Source organism: Capsicum annuum, chromosome 10 (genome assembly GCF_002878395.1).
Source record: "Capsicum annuum cultivar UCD-10X-F1 chromosome 10, UCD10Xv1.1, whole genome shotgun sequence".
Lineage (NCBI taxonomy): Eukaryota > Viridiplantae > Streptophyta > Magnoliopsida > Solanales > Solanaceae > Capsicum > Capsicum annuum.
The window spans coordinates 42,522,722-42,548,745 of NC_061120.1; the positions used below are offsets into that span (position 1 = coordinate 42,522,722).

General features: G+C 33.3%; 1 protein-coding gene across 1 annotated transcript in view; it reads left to right on the forward strand.

Moving 5' to 3' along the window:
* The window catches only part of LOC107844366, a 66,626-nt gene extending 42,099 nt beyond the window's left edge, over positions 1–24,527 (forward strand). The window contains exons 2-5 of the mRNA XM_047397633.1: positions 3,725–3,968; positions 22,998–23,171; positions 23,455–24,143; positions 24,204–24,527. Coding sequence (XP_047253589.1) covers positions 3,725–3,968; positions 22,998–23,171; positions 23,455–24,143; positions 24,204–24,527 — 1,431 coding nt within the window. The remainder of the gene's footprint in view (positions 1–3,724; positions 3,969–22,997; positions 23,172–23,454; positions 24,144–24,203) is intronic.
* Positions 24,528–26,024: the final 1,497 nt, after the last annotated feature.

A 26,024-nucleotide genomic window follows, 5' to 3' on the forward strand; every position in this document is an offset into this window, starting at 1 on the left:
TGTATGGTATAGTATTGTATTATGCAGTATAGTATGATATAATATTTGGATAGACCATATCATTTACTATTCTTTAATAACAGTTTTATTATTCGATTTGCCGGTATGGTACTATATCGTAACTGGTAAGTTTACTAAAATGTCCTTTATTATTATAAATGTTAAATTTATCATTAATTATTAATAAAAATAATTTAAAATAATTATATTTTTTCTAATTTATCACAAATTATGTCATGTAAATATAATAAGTTGTGAAATTCATATAAAATTCTAACAAAATCAATAAAAGAGTAGAGCAAAATAAATGTAATTAGTTTTAATAGTAATAATTTTCTTTTGATGTTTTGAGACATGACCACCAACGACAAGTAAAAAGTTTGAATGCACCTTCTGCTTATGCTACGGGTTTGTTCAGTATGGAGGAAAATATTTTGCATACAAAATATTTATAGAAAAATAAGTCATTTCTTACTTATCTTCTGTGTTCGTTACATAAATAGAAAATTATCTTCTAAACGTATTTGCATATATTTAACACAAAATAATGAGAACGAATAAAATAAAATAATGAGAACGAATAGGATAAGTGGTGGAGTATGAAAAAATTTGATTTTCTTTTATAAAAAATTTGAGTAGGGGTGTATGTGGAGTTGGGGGTCGGTGTTGAGGGTGGGATAGGAAAAAAATTTGAAATTTATTTTAGAAAAAAAATTATGTAAAAAAATTATTTCTTTAAGGTGATGGTAGGGAGAGAGGGAGTTAAGAATATTTTTTGGAAATTTTAAAAAATTAAAAAAAATGGAGGGGGGCTAGGGGATGAGGATGTGTAACGCCCCGAATCTGATATCTGGAATGATACACCGTGCTCATGACCCCGAAGGACCACAAGCTAACCCATGACTGATATCTGTACCTGAGAAATGCATAATATACTGTATAAATGTGAAATAAAAGGCTGAAAGGCCATAAGGTTCAAATATCTGATAAAATATAACATCTGGAATTACGATATATCAATACCAAAACTTAAATAAACCATCTGAACATGCTAGTCTAAAAGCCTCTAAACTATCTGAAAACTATTGAGTTAATAGGACATGTCCCCAAATAACTTCGTCTACTAAAATTGAAATAATGAAGTAATGAATTAATCATGCCTATCCTCGAATGATGAGGACTCACTGCAAATCTACTGCTACTGCCTGAATCGGAAGCTAAGTGCGATAAAAAATGTGAGCGTCTGAACCTATGGTATAAAACATCATAGCACAGCAGAAAAGTATACGTCAGTACGTTTGAATGTACTGGTATGCCAAGTAAGGTAGGCTGAATGCATGGGGTTCATATGAATGAACAATACTAACTGACTAAATAACATGAATATGAGAATACATGCATGAATATAACTGTAAATAAGAACATGAAAATACTGACTACTGAGTATGAATACTGATAACATGAGTTTCATATAACTTATATACTGTTAACTGAGTGACTGTGTCTGATAGTACAGTCCCTATTCTGATAAAACTAGCTGAATTCATACTGAACTAAGTGACTGTATCTGACAATCTTGAATCTGAAGAACTATTTGATTTCTTTTACTGAGACTAAGACTAATACTACGGGAAGTAATCATCTAATCGACATGCCCCAAATCTGAACTAGTGGGGTCTAACTAGTAGCCCCAGCTAGAAGGGTGTTAGTACCGTGCCACGGGTAAAGACAAGTTGTGAGTTGACCTTCTCTGACAGGGTGCTCTTCTATCAACCCCTCCTAGTAAGAAAACTCAAATAAGGTGTATAATTCCTAGACTTGTAGGAGTACATCTCTGATACAAGCACAATGAGCATCAAAAGTACAAGGAATTATCTAAGGGGTCAAGGCTTCGGAATAAGCAAGCAATTGAAGACTTTTTGGAGTATTTTGAAGCCTTGGTCAAGAGAAGGAAGGAGAAAAACTTATGCACTCAATAGGTGCCTCAAGTGAAGGTTAATGAAGACATTTTTCACTCCAAGGAAACACTCAAAAGGCGCCCAATTCCCTTAGCTCATTAAGGGTAGTTTTGTCATTTGGTCTGTAATAGTATAAATAGACTATTTTCCTTCTTTCTTTATTATACTTTGATGAAATTTGTATATTACTCTTGTAGTGTAGCTTTAGTCTCTAGTTTTAGCTCTTAGAATCTGAAAATTTGTCCAAGAACATTTGAAGCACTTGTTTTGGATAATTTGGCAAGAAAGATGTACTTGAGGAAGAGTGCTTCCTTTGAGTCACCTAAGAGGAAGTTTTGAAATCTTATTTGTGAGGTGTGTTGAATATTTTGAAACGTCTTCTAGTTCTAATCAATGAATAGGTGTAAGGGTTCAATCTATCCTTTAATTTCAAGCATTCTTCTTCTTCATCTCCATTCTATATGTTGTTTTCTCTTTATTTGTTACCTAGAATTTGCATCTTAGTAACCATTTTTGTGTGTTCATAGCCATTAGGATATTATCTGGTATCAGAGCATTGGTTAGGGTTGTTCCAACATCCCTAAATCTTGGTTTTAGTGTTCTTATTTAGAAAATCTCAACCAAAAAGAGTCAAAAAATTAGAAAATTCAAAAAAAAAAATGGTGTCAAGTGTTGTCTTGTGTTAGATCCGAATTTAGAGTCTTTGATCTACAAGATTTTACTTTGTTTTGAAGGTTTCTTGTGTTAGATTCTTGTTCTATAACACCTAGTGCATCTAGCTCTACATTTGGAACATGATTTGGTCAATTTTGAGCTAGATCCACCATGGTTATGGCATTTTGAAGCTTCAAGAAGCTAGATCCGTGTGGTTTTTATGTTGTGGACGTTGGTTTGTTGTGATTTATTATTATTTGAGATAACCTTGGCCTAAGGAACCTAGATCTACAAAAAAATCAGATTTGAAGTTCATTTGGTTAGGGGTCAAACTTTGGTCAACTCTTAAATATTCATCTTGTTCTTTCATGTTCATCAAGTCTTGATAAGGAAGAATATTCAAAGAGTGTGTTTGATCCAAAAAAAATGAGAAAAAAGAGAGTGTACTTGGTGTTTGTGAAAGAATATTCCTTGGAATATTCATTGTCATCCAAAGAAAGAAGAGACAAAGGAATAATCAAAGTACAAATTAAGTACATTCCAAGTACAAAGGGGAGGACCATTTGTTTTTGAATTCATTTGAAGCTCCAAAAAGGCTTTCAAACCTTCATTTTTCCCTCCTAAATGAAATTTTTCTTTACCAAAGGGGTTCTAGGTCGAGAGTTGAGAATTAGGGTTGAAAAATTTTAAAACTCAATGTCCAATCACAAGCTGCCATGTCATCACTAGCTAATCGGCCAAATTAAATTCTTAGGTAGATTTCCTAGTTTCTAATTTTTGATTCTAGTTTCTTTTAAGTTAATTCTATCACTAATTAGCAAACTAGTAAGTACCTACTTGGTTGGTAATTAGTTTAGAGTTTGTTTATTTTGTGTCTCTGATTTTTGTGTACTTTTCTCATTTTCAAGTCGTAGTATTTTGTTAGTTCAAGTTCGTGCATCAATTATTTTGAGTCATTTTAAATGAAGATCAATTTTGATTCAAATCTTCTCACCTCTCAAGTAACTTGCCAAGCATTGCGGATTCTCCAACGCTTGTGAAGCCAAGTGTGAGGTGAGATTGAGAGTGAGTGAAGTGAGGCTTTTGAACAAACATGTTTGCTCATTTTGTAGGTTGTTTGCTTGCTGTTTTTGCACTTTATAGGTCCATTTTCCATGGAATCTGAAGGTACTACTTCCCAACCATTGGGAAATGATGCTATTGGAACCTTGATTGCTCGAATTGATGCCTTGGGTCGAGACTTTGCTCAAAGAATAGAAGATAGGCATGATGCCTTGAGAAGAGACATGAAGAGTGATATAGATGCTAAGTGGACTGAAATTTCCACTTTTAGTGGAAGACTTGATCGTGTTGAAAGTAGGAGAAACTCACGGCCTTCTAATCCTATTCCCTTCCATGCATCCTCTAGTGTCCAAGCCAATAACTCTTCCATGACTATAACCCCTAAAACCCAAACCTCTCCTAACTGAACCCTACAAAGACCACTACATTCCCAAATTAACCAAGTCCAACAAGAGGGACTTGGAACTCATATTCCACTACCAAAATCGATACCCCCTCTCCAAACTACACCAAATTGAATTCCCTTTATCCAAGTAAAAGAAAAGGATAAAAGAGAATCCAAAGAGAATGAGGCCAAGCCTCAACATGGATAGAAAATAGATGGTGAAGTGCAAGAATAATATGAAGAAACTAGGGAAAAGGAAAGGGATGTCGTGGGTAGTGAAGTTAGGATGAAAGCAAAATTCTTGATTATGGATCTTGTCCACAAAGAACCTTTGTTACTCACTAACCCAAGTGCTAGAATTTTACCTAGCATTGATTCTTCTTACTTGCAGGTACAAGAAGATATATTTCTTAGGGATAATTCAAAAGAACTCCATCCCAAACATGTGGGAGTTCCAAAGGTACCACTGGCCGAAAGCTCCAAACTAGTGAACTGCCTAAGTCTAACCCAGGTAATATCACTACTTCCTATATTTCCTTGAACTTAAAATGTTGTGATTTAGTGTCTTGTAAAGTAGTGATGGGTTTACAGTTGCATTCTTATTTTCTTGGTAGCTCTTTAGTTATGAACAAAACTCCTAAGGCTAGTCCATGCACTTCTTTGAGCTTGAAATGTTGTGATGTACCCTCTAGTGTGTTGGGTTCGGGTTTGTTTGACATAGGGGTACGTGCTTCTTTTCTTAATATCTTCCTTAATTTGTACCATGATCAAATTTCTCTTAAAACTAGTTCACTACTTGAACATGAGAAGGGTGTGATTAAAAACTTTCAAGTTAGTATTGGTACTAGTAATGATGGTCTTGATATTGAACATGGTCCTTTGAACTTGTGTGATAAAATCCCTTATAAATATCTTGTTAATTATTTCATTGTGTTTTTCCAAGTGGTGGGTAATGCCTTGAATTATCGTGGGCTTGGTAACCTAGTGAAAGGCGTGGGACATCTCAGCTTAAGTCCTTATCCTTGGATCCCATTTGACCCCGAAATACTCTTGAGGTGTGAAGGTTATAATTGCAGGTCATGCTCCCTTATATTTGATATTAATGTTATTCATGTCTTTGGTTTTATTTATGCTAAGCTTTTCATGTCAAATACTAAGGATATGTGGGTATATGTTAAGTGTGAGCAACCATGGGTTGATGATATGAGTGTGTTACTAATACTAACCCTCTTACAAAGAGGATTGTGTGTTTGTTTTGTTCTCTCTTTTTTTTTATTCCAAGATATGAATTTGAGGACAAATTCCTTCAAGATGGAGAGGATGATACAAGCACAACAAACATCAAAAGTACAAGGAATTATCTAAGGGGTCAAGGCTTTGGAATTAGCAAGCAATTGAAGACTTTTTGGAGTATTTTGAAGCCTTGGTCAAGAGAAGGAAGGAGGGAAACTTATGCACTCAATAGGAACCTCAAGTGAAGGTTAATTAAGACATTTTGCACTCCAAGGAAACACTCAAGAGGCGCCCAATTCCCTTATCTCATTAAGGGTAGTTTTGTCATTTTGTATGTAATAGTATAATAGACCATTTTGCTTCTCTTTTCATTATACTTTGATGAAATTTGGACATTACTCTTATAGTGTAGCTTTAGTCTCTAGTTTTATCTCTTATAATCTAAAAATTGATCCAAGAACATTTGAAGTTAGGGTTTCACTTGTTTTGGATAATTTGGCAAGAAAGGTGTACTTGAGGAAGACTGTTTCCTTTGGGTCACCTAAGAGGCAGGTTTGAACTCTTATTTGTGAGGTGTGTTGAAGATTTTGAAACATCTTCTAGTTCTAATCATTTAATAGGAGTAAGGGTCTTTCTATCTATCCTTTAATTTCAAGCATTCTTCTTCTTCATCTCCATTCTACGTGTCGTTTTCTCTTTATTTGGTTGCTGACATTTACATCTTAGTAAATATTTTCGGGTGTTCATATCCATTAGGCTATCAATCTCAACCTACACTAGCTACATAGTTCTAGAATGTAAGGATTGATTCTAAGGATCACACCTTTTACTGGCTGACAGGTAAGCCCTCATCCCTGGGTTCACTCGCTGTTGAATCCTACTCCCAACTGAATAGAAACTGAACTGATTTCCTAGTTCATACTAGGCTTGATTGAGCTATTACTAATTGTATTACTGACTAAACTGTAGTGATTTTAGTAATTTCATTGACTGATGGAATACTACTGAGATCTGATAACTAATTGAGATTACTGAGTATTGTGAAGGACTGGACTAATACTGAATTTACTGAGTTTTCCTAAGTTATGTGACTGACTGAATTCTAAGGATCATGGCTTGACTGTGAGTATATTGAAAATTGCCGCTAGCTCTACGCACTCCGCTAAATTGTTAGGTACAAGTACCTCCAGGATTCAATAGCATAAAACTAACAAGACATAACACTTCTTTGAATGCATAACCGTAGGCCACAATTCATAATACAATCATTAGGGGATTTCATGAAGCACTTGATATTGATAATCTTGTAAATGGATAGGAATGCATTCAAACATATCATAATTTCACAATTCTAGTCTCGTGAAAATTCCATCAAACCACTATAAGACATAGATTTAGCTTGGGGGTCATTTTGAACATCTAGTTGTAGCCTAAGTCCATCATTTAGATCAACAAAGGGTCATAAAACACAATTCTACTCACTTAGGCATTTTATCAAACACATGGGATGCATATAATGAATACTAAACAATTACATCATGGCTACTTTAATCAACTCAATTTCATGAAATTCAATCCACATGCGAACATAATATAAAGGAATACATAAAGATTCCATCACGGAAACCATACAAATCAGCAACATGGATACAATTTTAATCCACAACGTGAACATCATAATTTAAGCTTTAAAAAACTGGTTTCTTGAACTCCAAGGATGGAAGGAATCCTTGAATGAGCACTTTACATACCTAGGTGGATGATTTCTTAAAGATTGATGGAGAAAAGCTTGAATCCTAGGCTTGAAATTAATCACCTAAGGTTTCTTGTTCTTGAATAATTGTGGAATAAGGAATGTATTTAGCCAAAAGAGGGATAAATTTTATGTTTATGAGAGATAAAGGTCAAGGAAACTAACCTAATTACCCTTAAGGACACAGTCATTTAATGAATAAAATTGGGCACCGACGCGTTGAGCGACGTGACACGTCAATGGCACCGACTTGATACTCAACGTGTCATGCCATGATCGTACCAAGCCTCAGTACTTTTGGCTCTGCCAACCTGCAATAATGTTAACCAATAGGATAGGCAATGCGGTGCACCAAGATTGCATTGGTTCACTATTTTGGGGTACCAAACGAAGTCTAAACGAGGTTCGAAAAATCCAATACTTATCCGAAAACACCTGTTGACCTCCCTGATCATGAATTAGCAAGAATACCGACCATTAAAGGACATTAAGGTCATGAAATAAGATTTCCAACTTTCGAAGGTAAAAATAAAAGCAAGAATACCAATTATTAAAGGACATTAAGGTCATGAAATGAGATTGCCAACTTTGGAAGGACAAAAATAAACTAAGTATGGAAACTTACTTTGAATTTCTAAGTCTGGGACCCCCTTGACAAGATTAAAGGACTGAATTAAGATTAGGAATTTTTGTGGGGTCTTATAATATCTTCTCCTTGGGAACATTCATCCTCGAATAGGACTGACTGAGATGGGAGAAATGAGAATCTGAAGTACATACTAAACATGAACAATTGAAACATAAGTACATCATTGAGATGATGGATAAGCTGAATGTATTGTACTGAACATACATATCTGATGAATGAATAGTTGACTCAATGAATGCATAACTAGGATTACTGGTAAGCTGAATTTATCAAGCTAAGCATGCATATCTGATGCGTGAATACATAACTGAACTGGCACATGTATATTTGACTGAATGTGCAATGGTAATTTATACCAAGTTTATAATAGGAATTTGAGAATAAAACTGAATACTAAATTTGTAATAGAATCTTAACATGGAATTGAGTGAATTCGTGGAAGACTGTTACCTTAAACCGAAAATACTGATGAACAAGAGATCACTTACTGGGCACACGTAAATAGGAACATAAAAACATATCTGAGCCTGAAATGTTGTATATAAACTGAATATCATGACCTGAACTGAGAAACTTGAGTACGTCGCTTTCGACTGAGGTCGGAGTTTGAGGGTCAACTTATAAGCACCCCTTACTTCTAACTGTATTCATTATGAGGAGAGAGAGTGGCATATTTATGTCATGAAAGTTGGGGGGATTATAGTATATATCCTCCTTGGGACACTAGGTCCCTTGAAGAATACTGATTTTGCTGAGATACTGAGGAAAACTAGGGCAATGCACAAGGCACCTATGAATTGAATTATAACTGAATATCTGGGATCTAAAACTAAGACATGATACATGATCTAAGCTGAGCATACAAATACCTGGTTGGTCCATCTTAGAATAATCACATTCGTAGGAATCTGGATAGTGCAACTAGATGGAATGAAGGGAAATCACACCATCTGAACTTGTTTGCCTGACTGCTAAACTGAATTACTAGTTGCTTAAACTAACTCATACTAAAAAATTATACTTAACTAAAGTATTTCCCTGGCACTCTTTCAACTATACTCTCCACCTTATTATAATACATCACTCGAGACAACCGAAAATATTCAAATAGGCATTGAGCATGACTGCTTAAATATACTGCTTATCTGATTAACTAAAGGACTGATAACTGAATGTTGGGTCTGTAAGCCTTAACTGAACTCAGTCTGAACAACTAGACTAAAACTATAGAGTATAATGCATAGAAGATAATGACTAACTGGGTAACATGAGGTAATTTAACATGACTGAGTGAAAATTATATTACCTTAAGAATGCAAGATCAGGCGTCTAACATATTTCAGAAATATTTTGTAAACTGGGGTACTAAACTACTAATAACTAAGTAACTGATGGCCATATGCTATGGTTGGGAAATCATGAAACTAAACTGAGTTACTGAACTGATTACTGGTCTAGGATTGGGACTGAGATTATTGCTAAGATGGTAATTGAGACTGTAACCATAACCAAGACTGTAACTCAAACTGAATTACAGTTTCTGATAACCGAGGTTTAGACTGTACTAAAGTACTAAATTCTGATGGCTAAGTAACTGATACCTAAAAGCCATGGTCCTATAGGACTATCTGAGTTTCTTACTGAATATTGATTACCGAACTAACGCTATAACTGAGGCCTGAAGGATAAAGCATCAACACCATGGATTCACCGAGGGATCAAAATTGAGAGTTTACGTGACATAATTTGAGTTTGGCTGATCATTAGGAGTGAAGCATGAGTCTTGAGCTGCATAACCTGAGCCCTGAATTTTTGTGTTCATGGGACATGATTCGTAACACTGGGTGAACTGGAACTCCTCATACTAGGAACTTGAAACACATATTATTCTATGACAAGAGTATGGGTATAAGCTGCATTCATGGGACTGAAATGTAAAGCATGCGTAAGTACCGTGATGGTTGAAGTATAAAACTTTGGACTGAGGTAGGAATGGGCCAAGAATCATCTTTCCTTATGGATTTCCAATATATACAGGCATTACTACTAGAACCTGAAGGCCTGACTTTCTGAGATATCATAACCGGATAGTCCCTGTATACCTGCCGGGCTATGATGGGCTGACCCAATGAGTGGAGACTAAGAAAGGTCCTGTTAATATTTGGTCTGACTTTAAAGTTGACTGTTATGTAAAGATTTACAAAATAAAAAGAAACTCCTAAATCTAAAGAAACGTGAACATGTAAATAACGGATCAGTAATATACCAGTGGCTGCATCAGGAGGATTTTCCTGATTCTGTTGGGACTGAAGAGCATAGTGTCTATTTGGGCGTTGCCTACTGATAGTACTGGAATTTACACCCTACTGATTCGGGCAACCAAACTGGGATGAAGGACGACCGTGATGACTTTGAGGGTTAGGTTTAGGATATTGTCAGACCTTGTAACCTGACTCGCTACATCCGAAACACACATCACTTTCGACTGTACACACCCCGTTATGATACTTGCCACACTCTTTGAGGGGAAAGACTCAGTCTAGGAAGGCAGTAGAAAACTTTTCCAACTCTATGGGCTCTACATCTATACCCTGGTCTACCTTCCACTACTTAAAACACGCATGAGCTATATCTTATAGCTGATAAGCGGCTAACTTAGTACTCTCACTGAAAGTCACTCCCATGATATTTGTGACTTTCTAAATTTGGTCAAGAAACTCCTGTGGATCCTCTTAAGATTTAGAACTTAAGAATAGGGGAGAATTCATTTGGGTGAAGTCCCAAATCCTGGCTACAGAATTATTGGCCACTAAGTTGGCCGGAACAGCAGCTGGCTGTTCATTCTGAGTTGTGACTGACTTGTCTTGAGTAGTGAATGAAGTCCTAAATTTTGTATGGAAGACATGCTCGTCCAGGGGATCTTCCTGAACGTGCTGAGGGGCTGACTAATTTTTGTTTCTTCTTTTGGGAGGCATGTTCTATAAACGTTAAGGGAGAAATAGATTAAACTGAGAATTAAATTTGAGCTCATGCTCACTGGCATAACATGAGTACTAAAAAAAGGGAAATTGTTCTTCAAACCTCTTATAGCCTCTTGTACGTAAATGTGGCACGCAACACACCCATGCACAAGACTCTACTAGATGTGGCTTTTCAGACTTCCTAGGACTCTATTGAACCTTTGGCTCTAATACCAAGTTTGTAACACTCCGAATTTGATACCCGGAATGCTACACAGTGTTCATGACCCCAAAGGACCACAAGCTAACCCATGACTAATATCTCTACCTGAGCACTCCATAATATACTGTATAAATGCGGAATAAAAGGATGAAAGACCATAAGGCTTAAATATTTGATAAAACATAACATCTGGAATTATGGTATATCAATACCAAAACTAAAATAAACTGTCTAAACATGCTAGTCTAAAAGCCTCTAAACTATCCGAAAACTGTGAAGTTGATGGGACATTTCCCAACTAACTCCGTCAACTAAAACTGAAATAATAAACTAATGAAATAATCATACTATCATTGAAAGATGAGGACTCACTACAAATCTACTGCTGCTGGCTGAATCTGAAACTAAGTGCGATTAGAAAGTTGAGAGTCCGAACCTATGGTATAAAACACCATAGAGCAGAAAAGTATGCATCAATACGTCTGAATGTACTGGTATGGAAATTAAGGTAGGTTGAATGCATGGGGTTTATATGCATGAACAATACTAACTAACTGAATAACATGAACGTGAGAGTACATGCATGAATACATAACTATAAATGAGATCGTGATTATACTGAATACTGAGTCTGAATAATGATAACATGAGTTTCATACAACTGATATACTGTTAACTGAGAGACTGTGTCTGACAGTCTTAATTCTAATGGAATTAGCTGAGTTTCATACTAAACTGAGTGATTGTATCTGATAGTCCTAAATCTGAAGAACTATCTGAGTTCTTTTACTAAGACTAAGACTGAGACTGTGGGAAGTAATCATCTGACCGACATTTTCTAAATCTGAACTGGTTGGGTCTAACCTATAACCCCAGCTGGAAGGGTATCAGTACCGTGCCATGGGTAAAGATAAGCTGTGAGTTAACCCTTCAACCCCTCCTAGTAATAAAACTCAAATGAGATGTATGATCCCAAGACTCATAGGGGTACATGTCAACCTATGTTGGCTACATAGTTCTAGAAAGCAAGGATTGCTTCTAAGGATCACACCCTCTACTGGCTGACAGGTGAGCCCTCATCCCTGGGTTCACTCAATACTAAATACTGCTTCTAACTGAATAGACATTGAACTAATTTCTTAGTTTATACTAGGCTTGAATAAGCCATAACTGATCGTGTTACTGAATGAACTGGACTGATTTCACTAAGTTTCGTTGACTAACGGAATACTATTGAGATCTGATAACTGACTGAGATTATTGAGTATTTTGAAGGACTAGACTGATACTAAATTTACTGAGTTTTCCTGAGGTATGTGACTAACTGAATTCTAAGGATCATGGCTTGACTGAGTATATATTGAAAACTGACACTGGCTCTAGGCACATAGCTAAATTATTGGATAAAGTACCCCCAGAACTTGATAGCATGAAACTAACATAACATGACACTTCTTTGAATACATAACCATAGGCCCCAATTCATAATACAATCATTGGGGGATTTCATGAAGCAGTTGATATTAATAATCTTTTACATAGATAGGAATGCATTCAAACATATCATAATTTCACAATTGTAGTCTCATGAGCATTCAACCAAATAACTATAAGATATAGATTTAGTATAGGAGTCATTTTGAATGACTAGTTGTAGCCTAAGTTCATCATTTAGATCAACATAGGGTCATAAAACACAATTCTACTCACTTAGGCATTTTATCAAACACATGGGATGAATATACTTAGGCTTGGGCATGAATACTAAACAATTACATCATGGCTACTTTAATCAAATCAATTTCACAAAATTCAATCCACATGCTAACATAATATCAAGGAATACATAAATATTCCATCATGGAAACTATACAAATCAACAACATGGATACAATTTCAGGCCACAACATGAACATCATTATTTAAGCTTTAAAAAATAGTTTCTTGAACTCCAAGGATGAAAGGGATACTTGTATGAATACTTTACATACCTAGGTGGATGGTTTCTTGAAGATTGATGGAGGAAAGCTTGAATCCTTGGCTTGAAATTGATCACCTAGGGTTTCTTGTTCTTGAGCAATTATGGAATAAGGAATGTATATAGCCAAAAGAGGGCTAAATTTCGTGTTTATGAGGGCTAAAGGACAAGGAAAATGACCTAATTACCCTTAAGGACCAGTCATTTAATGACTAAAACTGGGCACCGATGCGTTATACAAAGCGGTGCTTCAATGGCACCGACACGATACACGACGCGTCGTGCTATGATCGCTCCAAGCCTCAGTACTCTTGGCTCTGGAAACCTGCAACAATTTTAACCAACCGATAGGCGATGCGGCACGCCAAGATCGCGTTGGTCCACTGTTTTGGGACACCAAACATGGTCTAAACAAGGTCCAAAAAATTTAAAACTTATTCGAAAACACCTATTGACCTCCCTGATCATGAATTAGCAAGACTACCGACCATTAAAGGACATTAAGGTCGCGAAATGAGATTGCCAACTTTCAAAGGCAAAAAATAAACTAAGTCTGGAAACTTAGATAGAATTTTCTAAGTCTGGGACCCCCTTGACAAGCTTAAAGGACTGAATTAAGCTTAGAAATTTTTGCGGTGTCTTACAGGATGGGTTAAGAAAATATTTTGAAATCTTACAAAAGAAAATTTAAATAAATTGGGGTTTGGATCGGGGTTAGGGGGTAGGATAAGAATTTTTCTTTTAAAATTTTCTAATGAAGAAATTTTAAAAATGAAATAATTTGTTTGGGGGGAGGGGAGCTAGTGGTGTTGGAGGTTGGGTTAGGGGTAGAGTTAAATGATATAAGATAAATAGTAAAATAAGATTATGTAATATTAAGTAAGGACATAATTAAAAAAAAAAAAAGAAAATCATAGAATACCATCACTCGGTGATTATATAAAGTGATAATTTTTATAATTATCAAATCATATCATATCATACACTTTCAGAAACATTCAAAATAAACATGATATTTTAGTAAATATATCATACCATATGATGAAAACGACCAAACAAAGTGTAAGAAGAGGCTAGAAATGCATTTACTACCTCCTATAGATAATTAGTTGTCCCTCTATTTTGTTTTAGTTGACTTTCTTTTTAAAAATACTTATATTAATTTAGTTTTTTCTTTGATGGAATCAATCGAATTTTATTATGTTCTTCCAAACTATCATTAATATTAAATGACTAAACAAAATATATTTACTCAAATTTATATTTTTAAAATATAATTAATAAGATTAATTTAATAAAATAAACTCTTAATAAATATTTTCTTAATAAAAATATGAAGTTAATGAGGACCAACCACTTTAAAACGAAGAAATATGTCCCAATGCGACAACACTTGTGGAAGCTGAACCACAATTGATTAATAGAAATGCAAAGCTGAAAATAGCAAGCAACAAAACCAACCAACCTCCCATCCCCACCCCCTCCCTACCAATCAGCTTTATGTTGTCCAAAAAGGTATAATCCCATACCTCTTCCTTCTTCATTAATTTAATTCATCAAGTAAAACACCTACAGAAACTTATGGAGATGAGACTGCAAATGTAGCTACCAGCTACCTAGTGCTGTTGAGCTGTTGAGTTGTGTATGAATCTCGCTGGTCACCATGGCATGCATTTCTTCTCATATTCTCAAGGTAAATATACACACCCAATTTTCTCTTATATCATTCTGTCGATTTGACACTTACATTTTTTTTACTTAATTATAGTAAATGGAGTAAATATATAATTAAGTGATTTGATGTAGTGCAACCATAATATGAAAAGAATTTCACGCATTCAAAGGTGTGTTTTTGTATTTTATTTTTGAATTTCGCAATAGGATTGAGGAAAGAAGCAATGACTTTATCCTTTCACTCTTTTCTGAAGATTCCATTCTATGCCCTCAGAATGAGCAAACTGTATTAATGGGCATGCGTCTAAGTAAGTGCATAAATTAACCAAGCGACTTTCTTTTAAAAAAAAAAAATCTTTCATAAGAAAAATCCTATAAAATTAAATTTTCTTCTTTTTAATGCATAATGCAAACCACTATTTCCACCTCTATATCTCAAATATTTCTAAAAACTCTATATTTATTTATTATTCAACTTCTGTTTTTTTCATCTAGTTTTTCTCGATTTTTACTTATTTTTCTTTGTCCTCTTAACTTCTATTTTTTTATCTTCATCTCTTTTTTATTTTTTTCTTTTTGTTTTCATATTTTTTCTCAACTCTTACTTTTTTTTCTTTTTTCTCCTTTCAATTTCTATTTTTTTTTACTTTCTGTAGTCTTTGTTTTTATTTTCTTTTTAAAAAAAAAAAAAAAATTTCTCAGTCTTTATTTTTATTTTTATTTTATTTTATTTTTTATCAACGTTTATGTTTTTCCTTTTCTTCTCTCAAATTTTATATTTTTTTATTTATAGTTTTTATATTTGACTTCATTTTTTTTTTGGAACTTTTATTATTTTTTTTTCTCGATTCCTTCCAAACAACAAGTTACGTCTTATGGGTAGGAATTGACACTACTTTACTGTATCTTGATTTATGATATATTTTATAAATTTTGTCTTAGATGTAAGATTTAGGACTTTCAAACAACAAGTTATGTTCTATATGCAAGAATTGACTTATGAGATGTTTTATAACTCTTTCGTTAGAGACAAGACTTAACCCAAGAACTTTCAAACAATAAGTAATACCCCATGAGCAAGAGTTGACACTATCACGTTATGTCTTGATTTAAGAGATATTCTTCAATTCTTGTCTTAGATGCATGACTTATCTTGAGAATTTTTAAATAACAAGTTACGTTCATTGGGCAAGAGTTAACACAACCACATTGTGTTTTTTACTTATAAAATGATCTATAACTCTTGAGTTAGAGGCAAGACTTAGCCCAAAGACCATCAAACAACAAGTTATGCCTCATGAGCAAGAGTTGACACTATCACATTGTGTATTGATTTATGAGATGCTCTATAACTCTTTTCTTAGGGACACCACTTAGACCAAGAACTTTCAAGAAACAAGTTATGCCTCATGAGCAAGTATTGCCACTACCACATTGTGTTTTCTATTTTATGAGATGTTCTATAATTCTTGTCTTAGAGGCAATACTTAACCTAAGGACTTTCAAACAACAAGTTACTCCTCATGGGCAAGAGCTGACACTACCTCATCTATCTTAATTTATGAGATGTTTCATAAATCATGAACTTTAAAAAGAATAAGTTATGTGCCATGGATATGAGTTGACACTATCACATTATGGTTTGATTTATGAATTGTTCTATAACTCTTGCCTTAGAGGCACAATTTAGTCCAAGGACTTTCAAATAACAAATTATGCTCAATGGGTAAGGGCTGACACTACCCATCGTGTCTTGATTTATGAGATAATTATAACTCTGACCTTAGAGACAAGACTTAGTCCATAAGTTGCACTTCACGAGCAAGAGTTTACATTATCATATTGTGTCTTGGTTTATGAGATGTTCTATTAGTCTTGTCTCTAAGAAAAAACTTAGCCTAAAAACCTCCAAAAAAAAAGTTTAATCCCAATGGGCAAGTGTTGACACTACCTTATTGTGTCTTGATATATGGTATGTCCTACAACTCTTGTGTTAAATGGAAGACTTGACTCAGGAGTTTTCAAACAACAAGTTATGCTCAGGAGTAAGACTTGACACTTACCTTCATTTTAGACAAAATTTATAAAATAACTGATATTTACACAATGAGACATTATAGCTAATTAATTATAGGATTTAGCAATAGTTTAGTAACCAAATATATAAATTAAAAATTGTATGTACAAATATAAATTTGATTTAGATATTTGTATATGAATTCTGAAATTTAGTTTGTATATAAGTATAAATGTATAAGAGCCCTAAAATTAGAGAGTCGCCTCATCGAAATTAGAAATTTATATATGTGTCTCAAAATATATAAGTACTCAAATACAAATGAAATGTATATTTAATTATTTAATCTAAATTTTAATTGCAAAAAGTAATTATTTTAAACATTAGCTAAGTCTAATAGTCATTAATTGATATTTCTCTAGTCTGAGCCGAAGGTCTATTGGAAACAACCTCTCTACTTCTTCGGAGGTAGTGGTATGGACTGTATACATTTTACCCTCCCCAGACCTTACTTTATGGGAATACACTGGGTCTGTTGTTGTTGTTTATTTTGTGCTTTAATTATGTAACTTTACCAATAAGTATTTTCTTCATTTCAATTTGATTGTTCTGTTTTGGCTTTACATAAAGAAGAAGAAAGTAAAGAAGATTTTTTAATTTAGTGATTTTAAACAAAATATATATAAAATATATCAATTTTTTTTTAAAATTTTGTGGTCTTAAACATGTCATATAAAAATTTTAATTAAAGAGTTCCCAAAAAAAGGAAGAGAAGTTTTTTTGAAACAAATTAAAAAAAAAGTAAGACAACAAATTAAAAAAAAAAGAAATATGAAAATAGGACAAAAAAATTAAAATGGAGTTATTGAAAGAGGAAAGTGACTTTCATTTTGAAGTTGACTAAAAAGAAAGGTAAAATAAAATAAATTTAAATGAAGGAAATAACTTTTCTATTTTTATGAGACAGAAGTTGATGTTTGTGTATCATAATATCTCAGAAATTATGTAGGTACATCACTTTAGTTTCTAAAAAACTTACGTCTCAGCAGGGGCAAAAACTAAAGGGCAAAACATGCAATTTTATGACTTTAAATCTCACACGTCCAATGATTTGGAAAAATATCCATTTTTTGAACTGCTAATTGATATTTGGCCGTATTAATTTATGTGATATATTTTGAATTTTGAGATTTAAATATATTTACTTTTTATGATAATTTTTTTATATATCTTTTAAATATTTTAAATTTTCAGTTATTATGACTTACAGTTATGTAGTTTTCAACTATATAATTATATTTCAAAAAAATCTTCAAAATTTCATGCCTAAATTACGGTCAAATTTAAATTATTTGACTTGCGAAAAATAAAAAGTGTCACATAAATTGAGATAAAGGGAGTATAGCTAGTGTCTTGAACTTTTATATTTGGTGTTTTGAATTTTTTTATAAGAAAAATAGTTCGATGTACTAAAACTGCCGCTATGTTCGAGGTTCGGGAATAAACCAAACCACTAGAATTTACTTTCTCAATTTCAAAATAGTTGACTCTTATTGACTTGACATTCCCCTTAAGAAAATATCAATTAGACATCTATTTTATAAAATAGCCTTATTAATTATGCTTGAAAAGTATAAATATAAGTATATATACTTTATGTAGTCATTTAATAGTAGTGGTAATCTTAGGAGAACATAATAAATGAGAAAATTAAATTGAAATAAATTTTTTTAATAATAAGAAGGTCAATTATTTTGAAACAGGGAAAATATGTTTTTAATGCAGAAATAATATTCAGACAAGTATGCCCTTATAGCTAAGACATGGAACCGCCATAGCTGAAACTCAGGTATTTTTCGAAGTTTTCAAACTCCAGGAATTTTCATGGAGTTTTAAATGAAAATTTTATTTCAATTTTATTTTGACACTATAAAATGATTATCTTTCAATTGCATTTCAAATGATGACTACATTTGATTACAGGTTCAAAAGTTTCTTCTTGAACAATATTTTTTTCTCAAGTTTTGGATATAATATCTCATAATTTATATTTTATAACTCTACTTTTAGATATTTAAATTATTGTATGTCGAATCTCCGTACCCTTATTCATCCTTACCTCCATATACCGAATCTTTAAATTGAAATCATAAAAAATCCAATCTTTAAATTTATAACCCATATCGGACACCTGCATTCAAGTCCGAACAACTTAAATTCCGATTCAGTAAATCAAATAGCATAGGGTTTTATAAAACAGGATGGAGATAATAACTTCATGCAGTTATGGTTGTAGTGGTGAACTGACAACATAATTGTTATCGATATAACCACATGATAGTGATTTATCTTGTTCCAAAAATTTTACAACAACAACATACCTACTGTATTCCCACCTAGTGGGGTCTGGGGAGAGTAGAGTGTATGCAGACCATACCACTACCTCAAGTTGTGTCAAAAATTTAAAAAAAAAAAGCATAAATGCGTTTATTGAGCCTTAACATAAAATGAAAATATATGTATTAATGAAGATAGTAGTAGAAGGATATTACAGTAGATACAATTAACCTTAACATATAACAAAGAGAAGTTATTCTTAATAAGAGCTCATTTTCAAATCATGCTTCATTGCCCTGCAACTTTATAAGAATATGACGTGCAAAATTGAATACTTAATTTGAAGTAATCCAAAAACTTTCAACAAAAAAGATCTCAAAACAAAAAGGTCCAAAAAGTTATCCCCTATATACTCTTGTTGTTCATCAATTGTCATTCACATTGTGTTTGGTGTAATATACCACAAGTTACACAAGTTACGCTAATTAGAGTTGAAATAATAAAATCAATAAAATATTTAAAAAATAAAATAATCTTTTTCTCGGTTGTGGCGCGCATATCTCACTCTCTTTAAAGAGATTCAAGTTCACTGTGGCATAATCTACACCGATCAAACAATAAATCTCTTGACTTGTCCCCTCACAGATACAACAACCCATCAACAATGTACAACTCAAACAACTCCGAATTAGTTGAAAATTCCAAAGCTCCACCACAAAAATTCCTTCCTTCAACATATTAAATCCTCTTTTGTATAATGAATATAGTTGTAGACTTAGAATATTTTCTTTGTCTCAACTCTCTCTTTCACTTGTATAGTTACTCTTTTTTGTATAATGAATATAGTTGAAGACTTAGAATATATTTTTTGTCTCAATTATCTCTTTCACAACTATATTACTCTTATCATTTTTTTTCTTATCCCACAACAAAGGAAAAATCACCTCTATTTATAGGTTAAGAATTCTTCCATGTAATGAATAAGATGAATGAAGGGTAGTAATGTGGGTAGATAAATAGTCTTGATGTTACATATGTTACATGCAACTAATGACCATGGAGTTACAAGAAACTATTGGTCATATGAGTTATAAGAACCAATGATCACATTTTACCATAATTTATATCCACTAACACCAAAAGATAGTGTGGTGAGTTACAAAAATAATGACACCATTTTCTTCACCTTATGCCTATTAATTGTTATGAACTTTAGTATTTTATTTTAATAATAAAATGCATCAATATTTTTTAACTCGTTTTAATATTATAAGAGAGTTATCACTAATTTGGTTATCACCAATTTTTTAACACGTTTTAATAAATGAGTGTTTTGCATTGAACCTCAACTTAGTAAACAGTAACCTTTACTCCAGAGTTAGCAGTGATTTTAGACTTCAACCATGACTGCTTCAGGAAAATAAAGTATCACTGCTTACACACAACAATCAAGGTACTGACATAAGCTTTAATAGCCAACACATTACGGCCATATGCTATTTTGATTTTTCATGAGCGTTTTTGAGAATAAGCCCAGTTCTCATGGGGAAGCAACCTACTTCCATATCCACATAGGTGAAATCTGTTAAGGGTGGTCCTGTGATTTTGACACCCCACTAATGCGAGACATAAAATTTTATTAAGAGTTCTTAGACTCAACCTTCACAAATCATTACAAGAATAAAATGCACTCACATCGTATAAAGGATTAAACAATAGTGCATCCCACACTAAGTAATCATATGATTCGTTCTTTCCACTCGATGTGATTCAGACCCTTTATCATGCCAAGACCTTGCTTAGTTCATCTGGAAAATATCATATAATTTGTCATATTCAATGTTAGTGGTACCACTTGTCAAATATAATATCACAATATTATTTTATTCTCATAGGTCTGAATTTACCGATATAATAACAGCTTCAAACTTTATTAATAATATTGGTGCTATCATAATAACTCAAAACTAGAGAAATTACTTTTTCAAAATAAAGTGATTGATTAATTCACTTTTTCACTAGTTGAACCTAAAATAATTAGTTCAACCTTCACGATAGAGTTAGTAAATAATAATTTGCTTTTTCATTTCAACAAATAGCATCAAGTTTCTTCTTTTTGTCATTTTGCATCAAAAACACTTTTAAATACAACAAGATTTATTTTGATAAAACAAGCCACAATTTTTTAAAAGTAAATGTACTCAATTTGCTTGTATAATCTGCTTAAGTACTTTTATTCAATCTCAGGTCAAGTGCAATTAGATACATATCTCATATTTTATTAGGATAGCAAAATTCTTTTTTTTATTTCTCATACCATTTTCATAAATTTGAATTAAAAGGAGTTTCATGGCTCATACAATCAACAAAATGTACTTCACAATTTCAGTTTTCACCATAATGAGATTTGTCAAGAAAAGTTTTATCATATGTGTTAGGGTATTTTTCATTCCTTGAATGAAATTTATCTCACCTAATTATTTAATGTCAAATGGCTACTCAACATTTTTTATCTTTTCTTTGATAAAATGTCAGAGCCAAATTTAAAGACATCAAGTCATATGCAAATTAATAATGACATGTGATTTATTCAAATAATAAATATGCACTTGTAAAACTTTTTAAATTTATTCCCAAAATTGCCAATGTCACATTTTTATGGTGATTTTTTTTGTCATTTCATTAGCTCCCACAATTTTAAGAATTTTAATACCACTCTAGGTTCATAAAAGTAATATCACTTTATTTATTAAAACAATAGGTAGAATGTTTTTTCACCTTTCTTCCACAACAAGTAGAAAAGTTCTTTTATCTTTTCCTTCACTTGAGTTGAGCAAATAGAAAAATACTTTACTCTTCATATTTTCCATCTATTGAAGAGACTAGTAACATTGAGATATTGAGATCTCTCATCTTGATATCTGCAATTTTTCAAACAGTAACAAAACATGGATCTTCTTAAAGTTTTTGGTGTAATGCAAATTACAGTAATTATAGTTAAAAAAATAAAGAAAATAAAATAAAACAAAAAATAAAGAAAATAAAATAATCTTCTTCTAGACTGAGATGCAGATATCTCACATTCTTTAAGAAGATTCAAGTCCACAGTGGCATAATCTACACCGATCTAGCAGTATATCTCTTGACTTGTTCCCTCGAGGATACAACAACCTATCAACAATGTACAAATCAAGTAAATCCGGATTAGTTGAAGAGTCCAAAACTATACCACAAAAACACCTTCCTTCAACATATTAAATTCTCTTTTGTATAGTGAATATAGTTGTAGACTTAAAAATTTTTCTTTATCTCAACTCTCTTTTTCATTTATATTTTACTTTCTTTTGTATAGTGAATATAGTTGAACACTTAAGAATAATTTTTTTTTGTCTCAACTCTCTCTTTCACTATTATATTACTCTTATCATTTTTTCTTATCCCACAACAAAGAAAGAAACACCTCTATTTATAGTTTAAGAATTCTTCCATATGATGAATAGGATAATGTGGGTAGTAATGTGAGTAGATAAATAGTCTTGATGTTACATGTGTTACATGTAACTAATGAGCATGGACTTATAAGAAACTAATGGTCATATGAGTTACAAAAACTAACAATCATCTTTTACCACAATTTATACCCACTAACATCAAAAGATAATATGGTGAGTTACAAGAATAATGATACCACTTTCTCCACCTTATGCCTACTAATTGTCATGCACTTTAATATTTTTATTTTACTAATAAAATGCACCGAATACTTTGCATATGGTATGTAATGACCTTTTCTGTTATGCTACCCTCATCCTAAATTATATTGGTATGTAATGACCTTTTCTGTTATGGTACTCTCATCCTAAATTTACTTTTGAACATGTTATGAATTATGTGAAGTTCCCCAATATGCTAATTGTAACTGCACAAAAAGTGAAGCAGATAAACTCTAGAAGTTGTTGCTTTATTTAATTAACAGATTTATCTCTCCCTTCACGATTAACCAACCATCTTAGCTGATGTATTTTGGGATATTTTAGTTTAAGTATGTCTTACATATATTGTCTCAACTTCCTCTACCGCATGCAGAATATGCTTGTCTCTTGTATAATTTTAGTCTCAGCACTTGCTGTAAAAGTCCATTGTTCAAATCTCCCCTTGAAAGACTCAACCATGGGAAACAACTTAAATGCAACTTCTTTGCTGGATAATGCCTCAATAAAGAACATCATGTCACTCTCTACTGATAATGCCTTTCGACTTCCTTCTCCATTGCCCAGTTGGCCTTCAGGTACTTTCTCAAAATCAATGTTGTAAATCCTGCTTTCTCATGATTAATATTTGATTATTTGTTAATTATCATTCATTTGGGCATCCTCATTATTTCAAATAAGTATTTGCAAATGTTGCTATGTCCAATAGTATTTTTAGTATTTAAAATGCTGGTGAAATTATATTGAAATGCTTCTTTGAGGAGTATCTCATCATGGGAAATAATGGTTTCTGCTCACAATTTTCAAACTTTGATTTTTAAGTGAAGTTCATTTCCAATACAATGTGTTATGAAATTTTAGGTGGATACTTTGCAAGTGGCTTCATTGATCTTGGAGGATTACATGTGTCTCAAATATCATCCTTAAGTAAAGTTTGGTCTGCCCATGAAGGTGGACCAGATGATCTTGGATCTACATTCTTTGAACCAACAAATTTACCAAATGGATTCTTTATGTTTGGTTCCTATAGCCAACCTAATAATATGCCACTTTTTGGATGGACTCTTGCTGGGAAAGATACATCAGGTGGTACACTCAAGATGCCAATGGACTACACCCTTGTATGGAGTAGTCAGAACTTGAAAATCAAGCAGGATAGTTTCGGCTATATCTGGCTTCCAATACCTCCTGAGGTTTATAAAGCAATAGGTCATGTTGTCATAACCTCGCCTCAGAAACCTTCTCTAGATAAAGTCCGTTGTGTTCGTGATGATCTCACAGATGCATGTGAAAGTCATGATTGTATTTGGGGCACCAATGGCTTGAATGTGTACTCATCCAGACCTAGAGACAGAGGAATGCAAGCATTGCGAGTGCCAATAGGTGCTTTTATGGTTCAGAACAATGGAGCTGCAGATGCACTAGATTGTTTAAAGAACGTCAAAGCTAATATATCTGCTATGCCAAATTTTAACCAAGTTCAAGCATTGGTTAAAGCATACTCTCCACTGATTTACTTTTATCCAGATGAGGAATACTATAACTCATCAGTAACTTAGTTTTTTCATCTATATACAAAAGGACTAAAATCTTTGCCTTTTGGTATTCAGCCCACGAGTTCAAATCTTCCTCAAGGTGGTTCAAATGATTGTGATTACTGGTTGGACCTCCCGACTAATGATGCATCGAAAAGTAAAGTCAACAAAGGCAATTTGCTGGGTGCCACCGCCTACTTACACGTTAAACCAATGTTTGGTGCAACATATACTGATATTGATGTATGGCTATTTTATCCCTTCAATGGACCTGCAAAGGCTAAACTTGAATTCATGAACATTGCTTTGGGAAAAATTGGAGAGCACGTTAGAGACTGGGAACATATTACATTAAGGATTAGCAACTTCAATGGGGAGTTACAAGGTGTATACTTTTGACAACACAGTGGAGGCATTTGGGTAAGTGCTTCTCAGCTTGAATTTCAAAGTAGTAACAAACCTGTGGTGTACTCATCATTGCACGAACACGCTTCTTATCCAAAACCAGGAAATCGCAAGGGAGTAGGGATGTAGGAATCAGAAATGACACAGGAAAGGGGAAGTTGGTGGACATTGGAGCAAACTTCTCTGTAATAGCAGCAGAATATTTGGGTTCAACTATAGTGGAACCTCCATGGCTTAATTATGCAAAGGAATGGGGTACAAAAATTAGCTATGATATATAAAGAGCTCAAATAAATAGAGAGATTTATGATTGGGAAAATGAAAAAGGCTATAGAGAAAATTGTAAGAGATCTACCGAATGAGGTTTTGGGTGAGGAAAGACCAACAGGTCCAAAATTTAAAGACATGTGGAGTGGTGATGAAAGGGGTTGAACATTGATAACGAGGAATTTGCTTTGATCCAATATTTGTTTTATCTACTAGCCATTTCTCTCAAAACAAGTTATGTTGTTAAGCCAGTAATACCAATTGATATTTCTCAAAAAGTATTTCATTCTCTCTGTATTCTCATAAAAATTCTAGTACATATTCTCTAGGTCCTTCAATGTTGGCTTGTAAAGAAATAGCAAGTAAAAGCTAAGCAAGGGCAAAATGTTACATACACTTTGATTTCCTGTCGTAACTATTGACAAAAAGTTGTTCAAGCCAAAATAGGGGCGTTTGAACATATAATTTTATTTTGAGGGACTCGACAGCTAGTTACTAATTTAGAATGGACTAGTACCCTCGATTGTTGATAGAGTGTCATGGAAGAGATGAAGTGTGAGTTCCGCGCACACATTAGGATTTCCCTCTTTTTTTTACCATTTGGTTGGAGGAAAAAGTTTTCCATGAATTAGGCACCAACTCAACAATAATATGAGACTTTGAAATACTTTTTACACCGTACAACCAGTTAAATTGCTACATAACATTTATGAGTTTGTTGAACTGGGCTGAACGACAAAACTTAAAAAAGACAGTAAAGAGCCAAAAATGTACCATGAAAAACCTCCTTGCCCAAGGTAGTAAAAACCATGACCTACAATGTGTAGGATTTTCAGCAACATTCTCTAGGCTTCAAGTAACAATTTTAGATGACAACTCAATAATAAAAAAGACCAACTCTAGCATCTTAGTAATGTCTCACACCCGGAGAGGCACGACCAGCACCGGTGCCTCACTTGACCGATTGTACCGATTAAAAATGAACCAAACAACACATGAGGGTTACCACAAGTCCGTCCAGGTCATTGTTGGGAAACTACAACAAACAACATGACTAACAAGGTGACAACTGAATACAAGACCCACAACAAATGTCTACAAGCCTCTAAACGCTAGTCAGTACAGGGCCCAAACATTACCAATTAGCTATATAAAGCAAAAGACAACTCCAAACTCAACAAATCCGAAAAGAAACAACGCATACTAACCATCAACTGAACCTGA